Source organism: Haliotis cracherodii, unplaced genomic scaffold (assembly GCF_022045235.1).
Source record: "Haliotis cracherodii isolate W230 unplaced genomic scaffold, xgHalCrac1.p SCAF_3, whole genome shotgun sequence".
NCBI lineage: Eukaryota > Metazoa > Mollusca > Gastropoda > Lepetellida > Haliotidae > Haliotis > Haliotis cracherodii.
The window spans coordinates 56,794,894-56,817,900 of record NW_027266286.1 but is presented as its reverse complement, the minus strand read 5'-3'; the positions used below and the strand labels follow the sequence as shown (position 1 = coordinate 56,817,900).

The following is a 23,007-nucleotide window of genomic DNA, read 5'->3' as shown; positions in this document are numbered from 1 at the left end:
GTGGTCGGGTAGCCTAGTGATTAAAGCGTTAGCTCGTCACGCCGAAGACCCGGGGTCGGGTAGCCCAGTGGTTAAAGCGTTAGCTCGTCACGCCGAAGACCCGGGGTCGATTCCCGACATGTGTGCGATATGTGAAGCCCATTTCTGGTGTCCCCCGCCGTGATATTGGTGGAATATTGCTAAAAGCGGCGTAAAACCATAGTTGATCACTCACTCAACCCAACTCACTCATTCTACATCCATCCAACCATCGTTGAAAAAGTAATTGGCAGCAAAACACGTTTTCATATATTGACTTCATATTTTGAAAACAACACCTGCTGCGCTAAACTCCAGAGAATATCGATTATCCAACGAAACAGTGAGTGAGTGAGTATGTTTTTACGCCGCTTTATAAATATTCCAGCAATATCACGGCGGGGGACACCAGTTCATACAGCTTCATACACTGTACCTATGTCGGGAATCGAACCCGGGTCTTCGGCGTGACGAGCGAACGCTTTAACCACTCCGCTTCTCGACAGCCCCCCAACGAATCAGATTCCATTGGGCGTAAAAGGCGAAATAGGAGTAAAACTTACATAAATGGATCACTGACAATCAGTTATGACACCAGGAGTTTGCGAAAAGGGTTAGCACGTACTGTACTGACGTAGAGGTCTCAGAAGAGAATGGAAACTCGAGTGCTTGGTGACCTTAAGACTCAACAACAGAATATTCAAATTCCTACGATTTAATGCCTCCATAACATGTGACACCCACATGGCCGATGTTGAAATGACTATTAACGCATTCTTTGAATTTACGCATCCAAGATAGACTGTCGCGTACATGCTAATACACAATTATGATAAATAACAAAAAATAAATTAAAAATGAGACAGTAGAAATTACACCAGAACATGCACGGAATTTGTACATTTAGCTGACAAGAAACGTGCGTCCTCGATATTGTATGAACTTAAACAAGGGGAAACTGTCATCGTTATCGTAATTTGAGTCAAGGTCTTGTTAATGTTTTTAAATGTGAAAGAAAACTTTTTGTAACCTTCTTGAATTTTTTTCTTTTTTAAAGTTTCTTACTGCAGTAGAAATCTTGTCCTGGCTGTGTACCTATAATTGCACATTGTATCTAAAGATGCGCGAGCGTGCGTGGCTCATGTTCGTCTGAATGTTTTGCCTGATAAAGGGAGTGAGTGAGGTTTTACGCTGCTTTTTAGCAATATTCCAGCAATATCACGGCGGGGGACACCAGAAATGGGCTTCACACGTTGTACCCATGTCGGGAATCGAACCTGGGACTTCGGCGTGACAAGCGAACGCTTTAACCACGAGGCTACCCGACTGCCCCTTTGCCTGATAAAGAAATTAATACACAAACAAGAAAGATTTGAACAATGAGTAAGAGGGTGAGTGGTTTTACACCTTAAAAGCAATCCTTCAACTCTACAGTGGGCAATGTTGTTGGCCATATACCCCAGCTCACTGACTTGGTTGATGCATGTGATAGTATCCCAATTGCGCAGATCGATGCCGATGTCAGTCACTGGATTGTCTGGTCCAGATTTGATTATTTAGAGACCGCCATCATATACTGGAATATTGCTGATTGCGGCGTTAAACAACAAACAAAGTATTAAACTTTATAATAAAGTCATCTCCTCAACCTCATCTGATCATTTTAAAATTTGGTCTATAGTCGCCTCAGTGTTTCAATCCTAGTACTTCCTATATCAAAATGCTAATGTTTGAAGGCATGTTATGAGATAACCATAACTTTGAGTTTATTCTTCAAAGAATCTCATTCAAATCAGATCTTAGTTCTCACTACCACTGAACAAAGATCTGAAGACTCCCAATATGGGCACATCAGACTGACCTTGTGCGAACTTTGACCGACAAGAAGTCGACATTAGCAAATGAGAAGTCAGCTTTCTTGTGCTTTACAGCACTAATTACAAATTGGTGACTATGCTTCGAAACATATTTTGACAAATTCTCGATTAAAAAAATGAAACCTGAACAAAAGAACATTCTGGAATGGCTAATAGATGGTTTAGATTGTGTGAATTCAGTTGTTAAGCCCTTAACTATCATTCGGAATACCCTGTGTTAAAGTTTTCGGGGTTGCATGATTAGAAATCACATTTCGACTGTCACTTTCATGATCTCGTAAGCGAAGCTCTCATTGGTCAGATGAAAGGTTGTTCTGACGTGACCCCTAATGGGATGTTCTCAGATCTTTGTTTAGCGGTTGCGAGAACTAAGATCTGATTTTAATGAGATTGTTTTTCAAAAGGCAAATGGACACGCTTTGGTGGAGTTGAACTGCAAAATCCATACCCTAAGTCACTACATTGTCTGTTGGTGTCCAAGAAAAAAACATACTCTCAGTAACATAGCAGAAAATATATCTGCAAGTGGCCACATGAAATGCACTCATCATTGTTCTCCTCGGGGGGCAGTCAGAATCTATGCTTCTCCTGAAACCTAACACTTGGTATACAAATAAGTACAAAAACCAGAATGCCTGTGAAAACACAATTTTAATCAATGCCTTGCAGAAGGTAAATAGTAACAGGTAATATGAGAAGGTGGAATGTGTGCAATACAGGAATAAATACCAATACAACATACATGGTTAGAATGACAGACTAACTAATCAACTGCCACAGTACTTACATAAAACAAACTCATTTACTTATAATTAACACTAAACAACATAAACATCATCCTCTTCAAGTCTTGATATCATATACACTGATATAGTTGTGCATACCATCAAACTACGTATCCTATAACTGCCCACGGGAAATTGGATTTCTTTCGTCAAATGAATAAAACTAGGATGTTGTTGTAAGTCAAGCTTTATCAACTACGTACATCTACAGACAGTGGATATACCAAGACTTTCAGAACTTTTATATTTCTTTGTATATTATTCATGCCATCACTTCTTAAATATACCCTTAAGCCCCCTCCCGCCCCACCCCCTCCCCAAAACAAAACAAAACAAACAAAACACACAAAAGTTGCTATATGGCTGAAATAATGCCATTTCGATGTTAAATTTTAACTCACTCACTCACTCACTGAAAAAAATCATTAGGCCAAAAGTAAACTAAGTATATGCTTGAGTATGCAGTCAGTACAGCTTTATCTTTTCATATCTGAAGAAACTCATTTGCATCCTAAAGAACTTCTTCTTAGGTAAGCCTGAGGGATTATCCAACGAGATGATCATATGAACTCTTCTAAAATGCATCATAAAATTGTTCAACTGTCATGTGAAATAAATTACCTGAACAAAAGCAATCCTTTAGTCTATTGCCAAAAAACCTAGTAGGAAAACCTCAGTGAAAAAAATTGAAAAACAACCCACTGAAAATATGATAGCATATTGACACAGTGACTTCCATCTTTCACAAAAGACAGAATGGACAAAAAACATGATCAATGATAATATTACACACTCTTATTTTATAAGTGTATTGTTTTCAAACAATTATATCTGAGCATAGACATTTTCACTTTAGTTTGAATTGATGGACATTATGTCAAGCGCTTTGAGCCTAACCCTTAATGGTGCGTAGTCTTGTACTTTATAAGATCATTAATGTGCACCTCATTCATAATCACCACTTTCTCACAACCCATAAACCAAACACTAAGCCATGGATGATACATAGCATCAGCAGCAAGTTACTCCTGAAAGTAATATTCTTAGTCTGCAACTGCCATCACATTAGCAACACACCCCCATGAAATCATTCCTTTCTGAGAATATACATTTTGATATGAAGGACAACCAGCACCCAACCGCATTCAATTTTCAGGGCATTGACAGGAACTACATGTTTTGATGATACAGACTACCAGATAGAAAACAACAGTCTTGTCAGTAACATTCATTTGTCATTACCTGTAATTAAAACAGGAGTAATTAGTCTGCTTGTTTCACTTATTTCACTTACACCACAACCAGTGAAAATGATTCACAAACAGTTTAAAGTAAACATTTCTAAACAGTCAAACAATATAATTGTTAAGATCTTACTTTCCAAACCATATTTTTTGTTCTTGCAAATGCGTCTGGATGGTATTGTTTTATGAACTCTTTTTGGTCAATATTCTTCTTTTTTTAACCTAAATAAATTGTGGGCAGGTTTATTCATAACACTATGATGGTCTGCCCTGCAGCAGTTATATTACACCATTATACTATGGCCCTGTGCTGGTTCTACATAACAGAAACCTTGGCATATGACCACATACAATTCATAGCTATCATGATGAGATCATAATCATTATGAATGGCTGTAAAGCGTTGATTGTAAAATTAGCACAGTAGTTTTTATTACCAATGTCAACAACTGCCTTGTAACTTCACATTCAAAATGTAGTTTGGACTGTGACACATCATTCCATGTACACAAAACATACAAGGTTAAATCAGTAATTAAAATCATGCAAAATAACATTAAAAAATTCATGATGACACAACAGATGGATCAAAAATCAATAAAAACTGAGAGAAATAAATTGAGATACAAAAGGATACAAAATACCCAGTATTAACCAAAAACCAAGGCTGAAGTTAACTTTTTTTGACAGGGGGAGGGGGGGTAAATATTTGTACAAGTATCACTTGTCCCCAACTTGATTCAAATAAAACTGTTTTCTATAAAACAAAAATCCAGGGGTTGCCCCCACCCCCTGCCCCCCTGGCTGGCTATGGCACTGAAAACATTGAGACCATATCCGAGAAAGTGAAATATTTATCGTCAGCTGAGTTAACATGTAAGCAAAACTTGTCCACATATACTAAAACATATGGTGAAATATCCAGAAAAGTGCCAACAAAATCAAAGGAATAAAATAGTAAAAAACACTTGGCATGGGTCCTTAAAATCATCTTTTCTTATAAAAAAAATTGCAAAGTAATAGGTCAAAACAACTCTCTACTGTCTATTACTAATCTGTAAACAAATTCTGTCTGTAGTGCAGACATCCTCCGAAACTACAGGAGCATCCTCTGAGATTGTTTGGAGAAGCGAAAAGTTTATGGATTGACAGGAGACAACATTCCATGCAACAAGCTCTCATTGGCCTTTAGTAAAAAAAGTAGTAAATAAAACAAAATAACACAAAATGAAAATCCCTGGTCCTTCCCGAAGATGGACAGTGATCCACTAAATGACGATCCATGACTGAGACAACATAAAGCATCCAACAAACAGATCCAGTATAAAAAGTTCTAAAGTAAAAGTGGTTAGCATGGTTAGAGATGTATATTTCATCTTTTTGAGGCATATTCCTAAACAAAGTTAGCAGGATTAAAGTTGATTGAGGTGGCTTTGATTCGTTGTTGCAAATTATTAGGGTCATCAGGATACACTTCCTCAGCACACGATGTGTGAGACAGTTGGGTTCAACACCACTTTCAACTATATTTCAGTCATACCACACAGCCAGTTTATCGTGAGAGGAAAATCCTCAGTGAGGCAGGTCAGAGACATTTGAAACTGTTAGAACGTTCAAACCCACAAGCACAGGTATGGTGCTAAACGTCAAATCATGATTCAAACCCAAGAACAGAGAATCCTGGCACAGCAAAGGAATACAACTCTTAACAGAAAGTTGTGGTGCCTTAGACCACTGGGCCAACAATCTCCATTACGTATCACATCCAAAATGTTTTCCGGGACAACATGTTAATTTGTCACCCAACACACCATCATTGAACAATGGGAAGTCAAATCTGAGGATTTGTTTTTACAAATAAAAAATATATGAACATTCTTGAAAAACTGAAGATGAAACCAACTTTTATTTGCTGCCAGGCAGTAACACCATGATGATGAGTCCCTGCTCTAGTTGTAGAAGAGGCTGCAAGAAATTCAAGATGGGAAATGTTTGGATGGAGATCTCTAGAGCCCCCCGTTACACTATCAAAAACTTTGGCCAAGTTTTCTTGGTCCAAGTTGGGATGTTTACACTCAACAAAAAATCTTTGACAGGCCGTCAAAGTTTTGGCGGGAATTATCTTCCAAAATGGATGCTACTGATGAAGAATGTTTTGCTGTTGTCATGTGTAATTTGAGTATTGCCATGTTGAAAAGATGGAGTCAGGGTAGACAAAGGCATATTTTGTCCCGAGAATGGCTGCTCATTGTTGAACCAAACTGATTAATTCTTCCAACATCTCGTCAGTCCAAAATAGTTTGCTTATTTTTACTTGACTCTATGCACCTCCGGTTGATAAGGGGTAAAAGTTCCTTGCATTCTGACTGGCTAAATTAAATCAATGTCATCAAACTTTTATCAACGTTTGACAAGAAATAGGATCGGTCTCTATTCCATCAAAGTCTGTCAAAAACTTGGTCAAAGTTTTTGACAGCATGTTACACTATCAAAAACTTGATCAAAATGGACTTTGTTTTTTATAGTGAACTGGGGCTGAAGGTTGTTGATATAGACAAGTGTATCCTATACTAACCCCTTTCACATCAACACTGTTATTTCAACATGAAAGTCCACATGGGACAATGAGAAGTTAATAGACTACATCATGAACATTGACATCCCTTTAACCCATAACGCAAACATTTAACCAAAGCAGACATCAATTGTGGCAGTGCAAGGATAATTAATTGTGTGTTACAAGCAGAATCCTTCTGAAAGGAATAACACATAAACCTGAACAAACTAGCTTCAATATACAGACATAAGCAGTGGTTGATAATAAGTACCAATGTCCAAAGGTGGCAGTTGTTATAATAAAACAAGTAAAAGGTAGGATGTACATGATGTACCCTGAAGATCAGAATGTTTTGGTTCAATGTGGAGGTTACTTACACTCAACAACATTCACTCACTCTGAGGATTCAAAATAATTTATAAACTGATTTCATACTTGATTTGTTACCATTGTTACAAGGAATTACAGACAGCGCTGTCATCTGCGCCTGTATTAAGTAGGGACTGTACCCATCCTGCAGGCACTGTTTCCGATCGTGTAGGACTGTTTCTGATCCTGCAGGGATGTATCCAATTCAATAGGGATTGTTTACAATCCTGCGAGAATGTATCCAATTCAATAGGGACCGTTTCCGATCATGCAGGGATGTATTCGATCCAATAGGGACTGTTTCCAATCCTGTAGGACTGTTTCTGATCCTGCAGGGATGTATCCAATTCAATAGGGATTGTTTACAATCCTGCGAGAATGTATCCAATTCAATAGGGACCGTTTCCGATCATGCAGGGATGTATTCGATCCAATAGGGACTGTTTCCAATCCTGTAGGACTGTTTCCGATTCTGCAGGGATGTATCCAATTCAATAGGGATTGTTTACAATCCTGCGAGAATGTATCCAATTCAATAGGGACCGTTTCCGATCATGCAGGGATGTATTCGATCCAAAAGGGACTGTTTCCGATCCTGTTAGGACCCATCATCTCAAGTCATCTCAGCAAATCACCTAATATCGTCTTCACCTTACACAAGCCTTACAGAAACATTGCCTTGGGACCATTTCAACCATAGAGGATCATCTGTGGAAGATGAATATCCTGCTAAAACTCTGAAATACCTGTGACAGAGCCAAGGCTGGCTAAGATCAATCAGTGTCAATCTGACCAACTTATGAAGATATCTTAGCACAGAGACATACATATGCATATATGTCCGCGTATGGGTACCGAGAATGCAAGGTACCAGCTGGCAAGTGAAACAGCATACATATGGGTCATAGCAGTCTTAGCACAATGACACACATACATCTGTCAGAGTATGGGAATTCAAAGAGTACAGGGTACAACTTGGACATGGCAGTCTTAGCGCTAAGACACACATACACCTACATTAGTGAATGGAAAGTTTTTCAGTTTAGCTGACTTGAGCAAACCATTTAAGCTCTAGTAAATGTCTCAGTGTATTGGAATTCCAACAAGCAATCTTAGCGGTATGACATTCATACATGTATGTATTGGAGTTACATCAGTACCCGGTAGTCCCTTTCTACAACAACATAGACTTGTGACAGTCACTCTACATAAGTACATCCAAGGCCATGCTCAACAAAGAAAGCCCTTTTTAATAACTGTCATACATTTGTCATAAGAGAGTGTGAACACTGCAGACTGCAATATTGCAGTTATATGATAGTAAGTGAGATTGGTTTTACGCCGCTTTTAGCAATATTCCAGCAATATCACAGCAGGGGACACCAGAAATGGGCTTCACACATTGTACCCATGTCGCGAATCAAACCCGGGTCTTAGGCATGACGAGCGAACGCTTTAACCACTAGGCTACCCGACCACCCCTGTTATATGATAGGGGCCTGGAAATAACTGAATCATACCAGTAAATGAAAACCCACACAATCCAAGCCATAAGTCTAGGATGACATGCAATCAGACATGTCTCCATGGTCAGTGAACATGCTGAGCTGGACCATCCTGTCGTAGAGGTACTTGAGAACTATTATGACAATACTGACTCTTTAACACAACAGTAGTGAATCAGGGGGCACAGCTGGACAAGTTTTTCATGGCCTCATAAATCATTGTGGAGAGTTGTGCCCCCTTACACCTACAAGCTCCTCACAGCAATATACAGTTCGCAGAGCTCTTACTATAAGCTCTATATCAGGAGTGTAACGAAAGCGTCACATGCTAGGAAGGAACTAGCATGTATCTACTACAAGCTGATTCATATCCCTGAAAAAGAACATAGTGTTGATCATCTATGCCATCTGGGTTTACGTTTACTCTTTGGAGAGGCTTACTGCCAATACTACATTCATTCTTTGTTTTTAGTTTATGTAGTTCATATCGTACTCGGCAATATTCCAGCTGTATGAGAGCGGTCTGTAAATAATAAAGTCTGGACCAGACAATCCAGTGATTGACATCATGAACATCAATCTAACCATTTGGGATCGCTGAAATGCAAGCACCCAAGTCACAGAGCCTGACCACCCAATCCAGTGAGCTGCCTCTTATGATAAGCAAGGGTTGTTGGGGACAGACATTCTGATTGAGAATCTCCAAACTTGAGCTGACATGATGTGATATCACTTCTATACTGTTCTCATATACTCAATCTCAACACTGAATCTTAGCGCTAAGATTGCTTTGAGGAACAGGGCCCAGTACTTATCACAGCTGCAATGTATTTACAGATAAGGTTGTATATCCTATGTACACTGATATGTAGGAAAATAGACTATAAGACAAGGTTGCATTCAGAATTTCTAGTCAAATAGGAAAATTAGGAGATCTGCAATCATATATACCTTCTTATTTTCAACTGGATATTAAATCAGTATTTAATGAATAGGACTTTGCAAAATTATCCTGATTTATGACAAATACAGGTATATATATTTCGAATAACTGAATATATTTGTTTGTTTGTTGTTCAACGCCGCACTCAGGAATATTCAAGCTATATAACGGTGGTCTGTAAATAACCGAGTCTGGACCTAACATTCCAGTGATTGATATCATGAGCACCGATCTACACAATTGGGATACAATGACATGCATCAACCAAGTCAGCGAGCCTGACCACCCGATCCCGTTTGTCGCCTCTTACGACAAGCATAGTTACCTTTTACGGCAAGCATGAGTTGCTGCGAACCTTTTCTACCCCAGGTCTTCACTGGTTTAACAGGGGCGGTCGGGTAGCCTAGTGGTTAAAGCGTTCACTCGTCATGCCGAAGACCCGTTTGTTGAACTGTTTTGTATGTCTTCCAATTTTGTTACAATTTGAATGCAACCTTCCAACTAATGCTAGTAACAGCAACAGCCAATATGTTGTGTCGGTTCTCCTACATTCAATTAAATACAAGCAGTAGATTTAATATATAACATGGGACTAAAATCAAGTCTTGTTAATTAACACACAACAAAGAAAACAAATAGTATTTGATTACATTTCTAGCAAACATAGTTTAAATGGCACAATATTTGTAAAGACTGTAAACCCTAAAGCCATTTTTGAAACCGTAATGTTAACAACATCACATATATGATAATAAACATAGATCATATATGAAGACAATACATCATGTTCATGGAACATTAATTTTGATTACTTATTAATTATCATAAAACTGAACAATATTACAGTATAACAGTACTAAATTAGATATCAGTGTTATTCTAAGTTTGAACTTCTAAAAGTAAACAACATATAGTGCTATTGCAAATTCAATAAAGTAATAATTCGTTCATAGGACAAAGAAATACAAGAAATAAAACATTAAAAAATACCATGGAAAAATGGCTCCAAAATAAGAGCTGGAATACGGAAAACAATAACAACACAGTTGTCTCCCTTACCCTTAGGACAAAGCCAATAAAGGCTTTACATTTGGAGCAATGTATTAAGAACCTGAATTACACGAATGTTATTATTTTCATATTACATGTTTGCAGGGGTGAAAATATATTTTATATGTTTTTTGTAAAAAGTCAAGCCTTAATTACAGGAATGCTTTGTATTTGTGGTATTCGTAAGAACATCAATCATATTGTGAGAAAACACAAGAGCACTTTTATGATGACTTTGGGTAAAGGACAGTTGATTTAGTCTGACACTGACCCTGATGAAATATTAACCCAAACGGATGAAATATCTCACATTGTAGATCCAAAGTAAAATGTGTGTTTTCATTCATAAACGTTTGGAAAATAACTTGTTTGATCAAACTTGGCATGAATATTGTATATACGTTAAAGTTTGATTATATTTATAACCACAGAAACCTCTGAAGAAATAGTTGCATCAACCCCTTTTTCACAATGTTGAGTGAGTTTTAGTAACAATTTTTCCACTCCTGTTAAGTAACAATAGAATGTACAGTAACATCATGAAACATTGTTAAGGCAATCTCACTAAAATCAGATCTTTTAATCTGATGCGATACCTGTGTGTGTAAAGATGTGTGGACACCAATGGGTGCGAGAGTTGTGGTTTAACTCTGCTTTGAACATAATTCTTGTTATATCACAGTGTGTCATCTTAGTGTGAGAGGAAAGACCAAAGTCATGCAGGTCTCTGACGTTTACCACTTCGGTGACACCCACAAGCACAGGTATGGTGCTGACAAACCTAGAAACTTAATTGGGGCAAACTGGGACCTCTGTATAAGTGAGTGAAGCATTCAAACCATTCAAACTGATTTCTAATTGTCATAGACGAACAAAAGGACAAGTTCCGAAAGTACAAATACAAGTAGCACTACTATTTTATCGTGGATATTTTATACATCCAGTGGTTACTGACTTTCTATGGGATGTTCTGAGATCTTAATGCAGAGAGATACCATATGGGAGTAAATGTGACTTTAATGAGAATGATCATTAAGGGAGAAGTTAACAATTTACACAATATTAACTTCAGGTACAAAAAAAAAATCAAAACAGTTTCATTACCTAAAAGGGCAACAACACTCCAACTTGGAAAGCATTGAGATATGGATAGCTTTCTTCTTCACAGATTCAAAATTTGCTTATAATGGACTTGAATCTCAAATAGTTTGACTTGTGTTCAGAACTAAATGACGTCTTGTGATTACGTGGGCGAATTAAAGCGGCGCCATAGAGACCCTGAGAGCTGGAGAATTGTTGCCCTTTAAGGTTGGGTATTCTTTGCACTTCCACAGGACTTACATACCGTATTCGATATAATAAGCGCCCCGCTCTAATAAGCGCCCACGGCGATATTTGCTAATATATTGGCTAGTGAACAATCCCAATCAGCACTCCTTCCGTTTGATCAATGTACACAAGACTTATTTATTCGCGTATAATACACACTCATGTGTTATATGCATTCTTAATTATGGGCAATTAAATTCTGGAAAAATGTATCTGTCGCAAATAAACATTTCAGTGTGGCTGTGCTAGCATAAACCACAAAATTTATCTTTCAACTCTCTTTTCTCCACCAAAATAATATTCTAAAAAGAGCCCCCTATTTCTAATTTTGAGAGCGCCCTAGGCGCTTATTACATCGAATACGGTATACACTTATATTATTTAGTCTACAGTCTCTCATTTCCACCTCTGAATATAAATACAAGGAAATGATAAACAGGTGTCTAGTTTCAAACAACATTATTAATGGACAACCAAAACCAATGGCATCAAACTAAGGATAAACATGACTTGCATTCATGTGCCGTAAACTGGAACATGTTTATAGTAACCATGGGAATGAGTCAAAACATTAAACTTGCAGACTGTTTATCTTAACATTCATGTGCATTTACCGCTGTAGTTGCACATGCTGTAGTTGTGGACGATGTTGTTCAGGTGATATGTGGCAGGTTCAGGTAACTTGATATGTTCACAATTTGCTAACATAGGACTTGGGGAAAAAAGAAATTTCGTTCAAAACAGGATATTCTAATTTACTTGCCTTGAGTAGTAATTAACATTGTACTTTATGTTAACTTAAGCATCACGGCATCTCCCTCTTTATTGGTCCTGTGACCAGTGAAATACAATAATCACCTCAACCAAGCTATCACATAAGTTAATCCATTATAACATGAATTTGGAAATTCTTTGCAATCCTGTTTTGAGTTTAGTTATTAGGGTGGACATGAATTAAAATATGTGTGAATTATGTGAGACCTTCAACAGTTGGCACCAGTGTGAGTAAATATTGGTAAAATATAGAACTATAGAGCAACATTGCACTTCAATCAGCATTCAGTCCCACCGTAGTAAGATTAACATACGGCTTAAAAAATAATAGAATTCGTTCTCAGGCAACAACTTTTGAAAATATAGTGTGGGCGGGCGGTGTCTTGTTTAATTTTTTTTGCTTGTTTAAACAAGTATGTAACCAAATAAACAGTTGTGTACCATCAACCTGGGAGGGCTTCCTTACATATACAAGCATACAAACTCCTACTGCTGCCATGATCATAACATATGATGTACAGTAAAGCAGTGCGCATGTAAAGGGAGGTAACTGTGTGCTATATTGGATCGCATTGTCTTTAAGTATAAGGATTTTCTGCTGATTTTTTGAAAATGGAAATAAAAACGAAATGTGCAGCAGACTTTCTGATGATGCAGGCGGTGCCTGAGAACTAAAACTATTATTTTTTTTAGCCTAACAAAATAAAACATGTGCATTGATTTATGTTGACTTCTTCAAACATTTATCTAACATATTGGATTTGGACTGTGTTTTTTGGCAAAACTTCCAATGTGAAAAACTCATAAATATACTGGTATGAAATATGTAGTTATCAACAAGTAATAATTCTGCCTAACAACTCGACATTGAAAACAATGACTATGTCTTTATTAATGGTAATAAATATTGTTTTCACTGTGTTCGAGGTTATGACAATTATTGCTTTGGAAACTTTACACAACGTGCTTAGATTAAGTATGGCCACAGCCAAATACAGAACATCCTCAATTATCCAGTGTATAATATCTCCTTTTAATTCTGATAAATCGTTATGATAGGGCTGAAATATTGCCGACGTGACGTTAAATTTCTATTCTGACAAATACTCTTGACCCTTTTGCAAGTTTCCTTTTCAGCCCAATTTGAATGACACAATGTGAAAATAGCAATCCAACTCTCTGTGTGAGGGACTTACTAAATTACTGATTAACAGAGCAGCTTCTGAAATGAAGTAATGATAGCGAACGGGTCTGGGCTATGTATTTTGATAGAATGGAGACACTGGATAATCGCAATATATATGACAGTCCTGGGCCCACTTGCATTAAGCGATCTTAGCGCTAAGACTATTGTAAGCCTATGTTAAAGAATGGGAGTTTCGATCATCTTAGCGGTAAGATCGCTTTATGCAAGTGGGCCCTGAACCTTTAAAGCAGGCATTGCACAGCATTGCTACAAAAATGTGATACAATGCTTCTTACAGTCAACATATGACTAGTGTTGTTTGCTTAGCTCCCCTCTGAAATATATAAACGGTTATATTATGCAGTAGTTAAAAGCAGATGAGCTGAACTCTGTATGTGTATCTTGAGAGACATTTTGGAATCAAATAAATAAGTTTAACATTTTTAAGAAAATGTTGTAAAACAAGTCAAATGACACCACAAATATTGTCTGATAAATATATCATGTATAATTAACAATAACAGACTAGGTCAACCCCGATTGTTTCAATAATCAGGACTTTTAACAGATCTCACTCCATCACATGCTTGAATTTATCTAGTTAATTAAACTAATCAGTTCCTCATAAGGACACAACCAATATTTATTACTGATTCACATCATAAACACCATAATCAAGACTCCAGGAATGATTTGATGCCTGACTTCTGTTAACCAATCAGAAACAGCATAGTTTACTTCCAATTTGAGTCCTGACCAATCAGAAGCAGTGTATGTCACTCCTCCTCCGTGTCTTAACCAATCAGAACTTGCCGTCTGCTCCTGCTCCTGCCCCGCTATTTGTGTCATGAGTCTGGAGAGTTTGACTGTATTGTTAAGAAAAATTCATCAACAAACCTGTAAATGTCCCATTCCATTATGATTTGTTAGAAATATATTCTCACACCAAGATGTAAAAAAAAATAACTGTAAATAATATGTGTAAATAATATATGCCAAGGAATACAACCTTGGACTTATCTTCTTTCTTTTTTAATTCAAATTCTTTCTGAATCCAGTTGCAAATAAAACTTCGCACCACCAATGAAATGATTTGATTCTAACAGATTATCAACGAATGTCTCAGCTGCCAAAAAGGTGGTTAGAAACATGATACATTGGTTGATTTTATTTTAGCATAGTATCTAGTTGGTAATTCAATGTTGTCTCAGTTTACAATGAACCTTTATCTCTCATCAATGTAGATGCTATTTGCATATTATCTTGCATTTATTTCAGCAAATCAATAAAAAATTTAACAGTATGAAAACAGCAGGTTGGACTAGTGGAGTGAGTAAGTATGGTTTTATGCCGCTTTTAGCAATATTCCAGCAATATCATAGCTGGGGACACCAGAAATGGGCTTCACACATTGTACCCATGTGGGGAATCAAACCTCGGTCCTCGGCATGACACCGCCCCTGGACTAAATGGAGTGAGTGAGTGGTGAATGAGTGAGTGAGTATGGTTTCACGCCGCTTTTAGCAATATTCCAGCAATATCACAGCGGGGGACACCAGAAATGGGCTTCCCACATTGTACCCATGTCAGGAATCGAACCCCGGGTCTGACGAGCGAACGCTTTAACCACTGGGCTACCCCACCGCCCCTGGACTAAGTGGAAGCCAAAAACAATTAACATCATCTCGGGCTTGAACTACTTCTCTCAACCAATCGCCCCTCTCAACAATCATGCATGCATGCACGCTAGCACCTTTAAAGAGGGTGTAATGTTGTGCAGACCACCACTGCAATAGTAGACACAGTGCTGACAGACCAGCAGATCCAGACAAGGCTAAGGGGGGCAACTCTGCCCAGGTTAATCGTGCACTTGTTGCTGCCATAACATGTAACATCTATATGCTCAAAGGATACATGGAGGTACTGAGTCCATGAAGCTGAAACAAACATCCAGATGACAAGAGTGAACACACAGTATTTCATTTGACAACATATCACAGTGAGTGAGTTGGGTTTAAAGCCTCTTTGAACAGTATTTCAGTTATATCATAGCGTGTCAGCTTGATATGGGAGGAAAGCCTGCAGTGATGCAGGGCTCAGAAATTTACCACTTTGGTGAAACCAACGAACACGCATATGGTGCTGACAAACCTAGAAACATGATTGGGCTGAACCGAGATTCGAACCCACAATCATAGCTTACTTGCGCACCCAAGAGACACAACTTGAATTGCACACAAATTGTGTCGCCTTAGACGACTGGGCCACCCTTGCCTCTACGACATATTACAGCCTGTCAGATTAACACATTATCAGAATAATTCTTGGATTCAAACCCATGATCATAGGATACTGTCACACAAGAGATGCAACACTGAACAGCGAATTGCAGCACAAAGGACAACTGGTCCACCATGAACAGAAGTCATGATCAAGACCATGAAGTCAGGGTGGTGGCATGATGCTTACTGGCTTACACATGTTTTGAAAACAATTCATATAATGAGTGAGTGAGGGGGTTGGGTTTAACGCCGCTTTTAACAGTATTCCAGTTATATCGCGGCATGTCAGCTTAATGTGGGAGGAAAGCCCAAAGTGATGCAGGTCTCAAACGTTTACCACTTCTGTGAAACCCACGAGCACAGCTATGGTGCTGACAAACCTAGAAACATAATTCGAACCCACAATCATAGGTTTCTGGCGTGTCCAAGAGACGCAACTCTGCACAGCGAATCTTGGCACTTTAGACAACTGGGCTGCCCGTGCCCGCAATTTATATAATGACAAATGGATGCAAATATTATCCTCTATGAGTTCCATTGGGATACAAAAGAGTATGGATGGTGAAAAATTAGAAACTTATTATAGAACTTAGATTTTAACATTTGATGTATATGACAAGCCATACAGCCAGAATATCAATGTTCAGAGAGCCCAGGTCAGATTTTCTTTCGATTCAAACAAAGTAATTCCTTTCTGAAAGAGTCATACAGAATCACACATACTTGGCAGAGGTGAGGTGAAATGGGGTTTAACGTCGCGTCCAAGATTATTGCACTTACATAGCGCCGTGCATGTACGTGTGTGTGTTTGTGTGGCTGCTTGTACTAGTCCGGACTGATGCCGATTTATAGTGCTAGCCCACTGAGATACCATGCCGCAGTTTAACATGAATACCCCACTCAGACACAGTATACTGACTCCGAGCCGACCAGTCCTTGTTTTAGCCCCTTAATGCCGAGCGCCAGATAGGGTAACAAGAGGTACCATCTTTTAACTTCTTTTGGTCTTTTGGGCAGAGAGAATCAGGAAAGGGGTCTGTTGCATTTTGTCTTTTCAGGTAGTGTCATGAAAAGAATGTACAAGGATATGAGGAGGGCCATCCAAGATTATGACAGGAATTAGGGGAGGGTCGTTACTTTCAGTACATTTGAGCATCAAAAACCTCTGACCCACCCATCCCTGTGGATGTAAGAAGAGATAAGGTGTGGCTATTCATCTACCTGGTCAATGAGTTTGGAGAGATTGTCATTAGCAGTTGTCCTCGCCTCATCTGAATTCAACCTGAAAATTAAAAAAGAGACAACTAGGCTAAAAAAGATAAGAGGTTTGGTTCTCAGGCACCACCTGCATCATCATAAAGTCTGCTGCATGTTTTGTTTTTAATTTCCATTTTCAAAAAAGTAAAAAAATCCTAATACTTAAAAACAATGCGATCCAATACAGCACACAGTTACTTCCCTTACATGCGTACTGCTTTACTGTACATCTTGTGTAATGGTCATGGCAGCAATAGGAGTTTGTATGCTTGTTTGTGTGGGGAACCATTTCCCAGGTTGATGGTACACAACTGTTTATTTGGTTACAAACTAGTTTGAAGGAGGAAAAGAACAAAAAACAAACGCTGCCTGCCCTCACTATATTTTCAAAAGTCATTGCCTGAGAACCAATTCTATAATTTGTTTAAGCCTTATACAACCAGTGACAACCAGTGACAACCAATGAAGCATGTGTACTTCACACTGCAACCTGGTCAGTTCAGTAAATTAAGTTGGTGGATACAACTGATGATATCTTCAAGCAATGTGTTATTGTTGTTGTTGTTGTTGTTGTTGTTGTCAACACATCACTGACCTGTGCATGTCCTGCTGGATGTCCATCTCAAAGTGGAGTCGGGCCAACTTCTCCTGCTGCTCCCGGATCTGGTCCATCTTCTCGAACGTTGCACCCCCACCTGAATGTACATCACGTTACACTGAATGTGCTGTAACCAATGTTTCTTTGCCCCTAAATCTTCAAATAGATTACCTTGACAACATTCCCAAAGCTCTGAAGCTCACCTTAACATTCCCGGAATATTTGTCGCAAGATTTCATAAAGGTCAAACAAGTGAAATCAATAGTATGTGTAAAAAGTAACAAAACTTCCACCCAATCATTTCAAGGTGAGCTCAAAATTAATTTTTCAGCAAAACTAAAAGGGCAGACAAGTTTCAAAACAAATAAGAACTCTCTCAACAGAAAATGCATTAAGTAAATAAGTTTCATCTGACATAAGCTTGAGCCTTCAGTCAAGCTGAGCCATAACTGTCTGGATTTACAATATAACTCTTTACAGCATTAATAAAAAATGGATCACTTTGAGTCACTACTGTGCTCAATATTTTACCAAATGCTCGCAGTTTCCCAGAATGGAAGTCTTCCAGCAATCCCAGCAGGCCCTGCTCCATTTCCCTCACATCGGCAACATCAGTTAGGAATGAGTGCTCCTCACAGGGTCGAGATGCTTCTGTCACACTGCGGTCAAGTTTGTCTGCAATGAGAGATTGGTTCGGTTTGTTGTTTAACGCCGCACTCAGCAATATTCCAGCTATATGACAGCGGTCTGTAAATTATCGAGTCTGGGCCAGACAATCCAGTGATTAATATCATCAGCATCGATCCACGCCATTGGGATCGATGACATGCATCAACCAAGTCAGTGAGCCTGACCACCCGATCCCGTTAGTCGCCTTTTACGACAAGCATAGTCACCTTTCACGGCAAGCATGGGTTGCTGAAGATCTATTCTACCACGGATCTTCACGGGTCCTGCAATGAAAGAGTGAGTTGGGTTTAACACTGCTTTGAACAGCTACATCACCGCGTGTCAGCTTGATGTGAGAGGAAAGCCTGAAGTTATGCAGGTCCTAGGTATTTACCACTTTGGTGAAACCCATGAGATAACAAAGCTAGAAACAAGATCAAACCCACAATCCTGGGTTTCTGGCTTGACCAAGGGATGCTACTTTGCACAGCATATTGCGGTGCCTTAGATGACTGGGCCACTCATGATCCCAATTTCCACTGTGTGATATTAGCAATAGCAAACATCTATCATGATGGGGTCTGTATTGATAGAGATTATAATCATGAAAATTATCATGACAATGATTGCAGATCTAACTATTTTCCATGTCATGTTGTCCTAGATAATGTACAGTACACAAAACAAAGATGGCAGCTTTAGAAATAGGGTATTTGGTTATGTATTATACATACAAGAATGTGAATGAATGTGGTTTTATGTCAGTCAGCAATACTTGAGCTATATACATGGATTTATATAGGATTCTCTGTGTCCCTGGCAGGCAAATTTGGGGATAAAATTAGTATTTTTACCAAAATTGGGATCTGTTTTTAAGCTATTATTTTCTTACTATTTGTCCTTTTATCAGTGAAGTACAAGTCACCTACAGAAAGACATGACGTCCACTTTTATCAGTGAGTGAGTGAGTGAGTGAGTGAGTGAGTGAGTGAGTGCGTGCGTGCGTGTGTGCCTGCGTGCGTGAGTGAGTGAGTGAGTGAGGTCTAATGTCGTTTGCAGCTATATTCCAGCAATATCAAGGTGTGGCACACCAAAAAGGAACAGAAATCAAACCTGGTCCTTTGGCATGATGGGTGTTTGTTTGTTCTTTATGCCACACTCAGGAATATTCCAGCTTTATGATAGCGGTCTGTAAAAAATCAAGTCTGGACCAGACAATCCAGTGATTGACCTCATGAGCATCGTTCCACGTAATTGGGATACGATGACATGAACCAGCCAAGTCAGCGAGCCTGACCATCCAATCCCGTTAGGTGCCTCTTACGACAAGCATAGTCGCTTTTTACAGAAAGCATGGGTTGCTGAAGACCCCGGATCTTCACAGGTAGCACTATAACCACTACCTTAGCACCTGAAAGTTTTATGACATATTTTGCCAGGAAACCTCACAGAGAAATACATACCATACCAGAGCTTGATTTAACTAAATACAAAATGCACTAGTGCAACCTGTTATTGAAAAGTGCAATCTAATATTTATGTCTACATGTAAAAAGATGCATGTAAAAACATTTGAAATGTGTGTCTGAATAACCCTTACTTTTCCAACCAGCAGCGACCTATTAACACACTCAATACCTCAATTTGGGACCTATATACTTAACAAGCATAGTGCAAATAAAATATATTCAGATTATGAATATGAAATATGATCATGATGATATACATCATGATAGTTCGGTAACACTTGTGGCATGATTTGAGAAGAAAAAGGACTCAGGTTGATAGGTTTTGAAAAAAAACTAATCCCAACATACTTTTAGCTTTCCTGTCCATGGGTAGATGAGAGTAGACATTTTGTTGCTGGGATGTTTTCTTCTTGCTGCGACTGTTACCATGAGATTCCTTCTTTCCCTCTCTAGGTAGACCATCATGGCTGGCCATATTTTCTAACATGCGAATAATAACTTCCTGAATGTTCTGAAAAGAGAATTATCATATCTAAGTTCTTTTCACCATAGATGAGTACCACAATGTTATGTCTGCAAAGTTAAGAACCGAGGCCATACACCGATATATATAGTCTCTTGCACTATGGTCACGAGAATGTCAAAACAGCTATGGACATGTCAAAACAGACATAGTTTAATAACCATCTATTATGGTATTCATGGGTCCATGATGGTGGGGACCTAAATACTGCAATTTACAATGTAAATACTTGATGCAAATTAATAAATATATGTGTACAGAAAACAAAATATTTTATTTCCGTTGCTAGCGTTGTCAATCAAGCTCAAACAAGTCTTGTTTTGCTATCTGACATGTTAATCCAGACTTAATCTTATTGTTTCCGGATTTAATTCCCACAGGTTTTGTTTTATGGAATCATTGAATGATTTCCATTGCATTCATCGTTCTGATTAATCCTTATTCAGACTAAAACATAGATTAATTCAGTAATCTCGAAATACGTTTGCTTTATTACACTGATCGAAAACTGGACATGTCGGCAAAGATGTCAAGTTAGATTGCTGAAATTTGTACTACGCTTCGAGTTCGCATTACGTAACTAAATACCTACTTCAAATCAACTAGATGTTCTACCCCAACATCAAAACCTTCTCCTGTCAGTATCTTCACAGTTCTCTTGTTTTACATTGCTATTTTTATGATAAAACGTGATGAAAACACTTGTTTAGTTTACGACGATTTTCCTATAAGGGAAATAACTCCTGACCAATATCCGGTTAACTTGGTGGAAGTCGATGATGTGTCAACTGACTGCATGTTTTCACTTTGTTCGAATCTTGACATATCTGTTTTCGCAAGGACAAAGAATGACAAAGTATTTAGATAAAAATAATAAATTAAATTAGCTTTGTCTTATGATATTATGGTGTGCAATATCGTGAAATTATGTGCTCTTTAAAAAGGGGTTTGGGTGGGGGCTAGGGGCTTGAGGGATGAGATTGGCCTCAGGACTGCATCATATCAGAGACCATATAATAGACTATATATGTATGGTCTTTGATAATATTTTGTCGGTAGAGTGGAGGCTAATTTCTAATGTAAACTTGTTTAAATGCTATTAACATTTCACAATTATTTGAGTTGCAAGTGACCATGTGAGTTTAATTTAACTTATTTTACTTCAAAGCATGTAATGTTTAGTTTTAGTTAGATAGTTTTAATAATGGTTGATTCATTACTAGTCCCTAATGCCTGTTACCCACGGCTAAATGCACTCAACCCTCTTTTCACCCAGTAAGGTCCTTGGTCAGTAAGGAGTTAAAAAAGAACGCCACAAAATGTCACTGATATGTTTATTTACAGCCCTAACAAGTCAAATGACATGAGTCATATCAAGAAAATTCAGTCAATATCAGCACTGAAACATAACCTATATATCAGAATCATTTACAGCGCTATCAATTCAAATGAACATAAATCAGTGAGAGTATTAAAAACACTAAATATGTGTAAGCACACGAAAATGCTATCAGCACACAAGCAAGTCATTAAACCACTTCAGTGAGTTTGGTAAAGGCATCATCTTTTCCAAACCGCCCATTTTTTCTTGCAGTCTTGCGAGTCGATTGTCAATTCTACTGTAGACGCGCTTCCTCAGAGGAGGGGCTGCACCAAAGTTTATCGGCGAAATCTTGAGACGCTTGGGGACCAGTTTAAAGTTCGATTTCGGATACTTAAATCTAAATTTCCGAGTTTGTGGCCTCTTTTGCCACACATTGTCGTGTTTTGTCGTGTTTTCGCATAACGGTTACTGAATGAAGTTTATTTACTAGGTGTTGACAACCATTTGTTGACGCCTCGGTGGCTGAGTGGGTTTGATCGTTGACTTTATGTTCTGGCGATTAGGCGCCTCACTCTTGCAGTACGAGAATCTGTACCTTTCTAAGAAAGTGATATCCCAAATATAACATTTGTTACATTTGATCACTTTCTAAATGGCATTGTCTGTTCATAATCATTTGTAAGGGTTTTATAGATCCACTATGCCATTACATCATTATATATTACGCACTGCACTAGATGGTAAACCCTACCCTGTGGAATGACTGGGTGTATTTACTGACAACTCCCAACAGTATGCATGAATGAAAATAGGATCGGTTTAGTTTAGTTACAGTATAAAACATTTAGATATCAGATAAGTTGAATTTGTCTGATGGAAAACTTGCAGGGCCAGAGACTGATGACGTTTGGAGGTCGGGACGACAGAAAACTATTCATGCGACTGTTGAATCTCTCAGGTCTGTTGTTCGTCCGTGCACCGAGGGTGACGTGATGGTTCCGCAGCAGGATGGGGTGGAAGGAGTCGACGTCATCCCAAGTCGTAGCCATGTAGTCGTTGTACTCGTTGGCCTTTATTCGCTATTTGAGGCGTTTAATGGAGGAAATACGGTAATGAATTCTGAACCAGGAGAAAACAGTGATCGATATTAAGAACAAGATTCGATTCCCACTTGGGTACAATGTGTGAAGCCCATCTCTGGTGTCCCCCGCCGTGAAATTGCTGAAATATTGCTAAAAGCGGCGTAAA

The 23,007-nt window shown here is 38.5% G+C and overlaps 1 protein-coding gene across 1 annotated transcript; it reads right to left on the bottom strand.

Annotated features, from left to right (window-relative positions):
- Window positions 1–10,217: 10,217 nt before the first annotated feature.
- LOC139473872 (coiled-coil domain-containing protein 28B-like) lies at window positions 10,218–21,152 on the bottom strand. Its single transcript, XM_071256656.1, has 7 exons — window positions 21,028–21,152; window positions 20,261–20,423; window positions 18,306–18,449; window positions 17,772–17,871; window positions 17,141–17,201; window positions 15,552–15,574; window positions 10,218–14,503 (listed from the first exon to the last, which is right to left on the bottom strand). Exons 2-7 carry the CDS (start codon window positions 20,397–20,399, stop codon window positions 14,440–14,442), a joined length of 531 nt encoding a protein of 176 aa, XP_071112757.1. The 5' UTR covers window positions 20,400–20,423; window positions 21,028–21,152; the 3' UTR covers window positions 10,218–14,439.
- Between the last annotated feature and the right edge of the window lie 1,855 nt (window positions 21,153–23,007).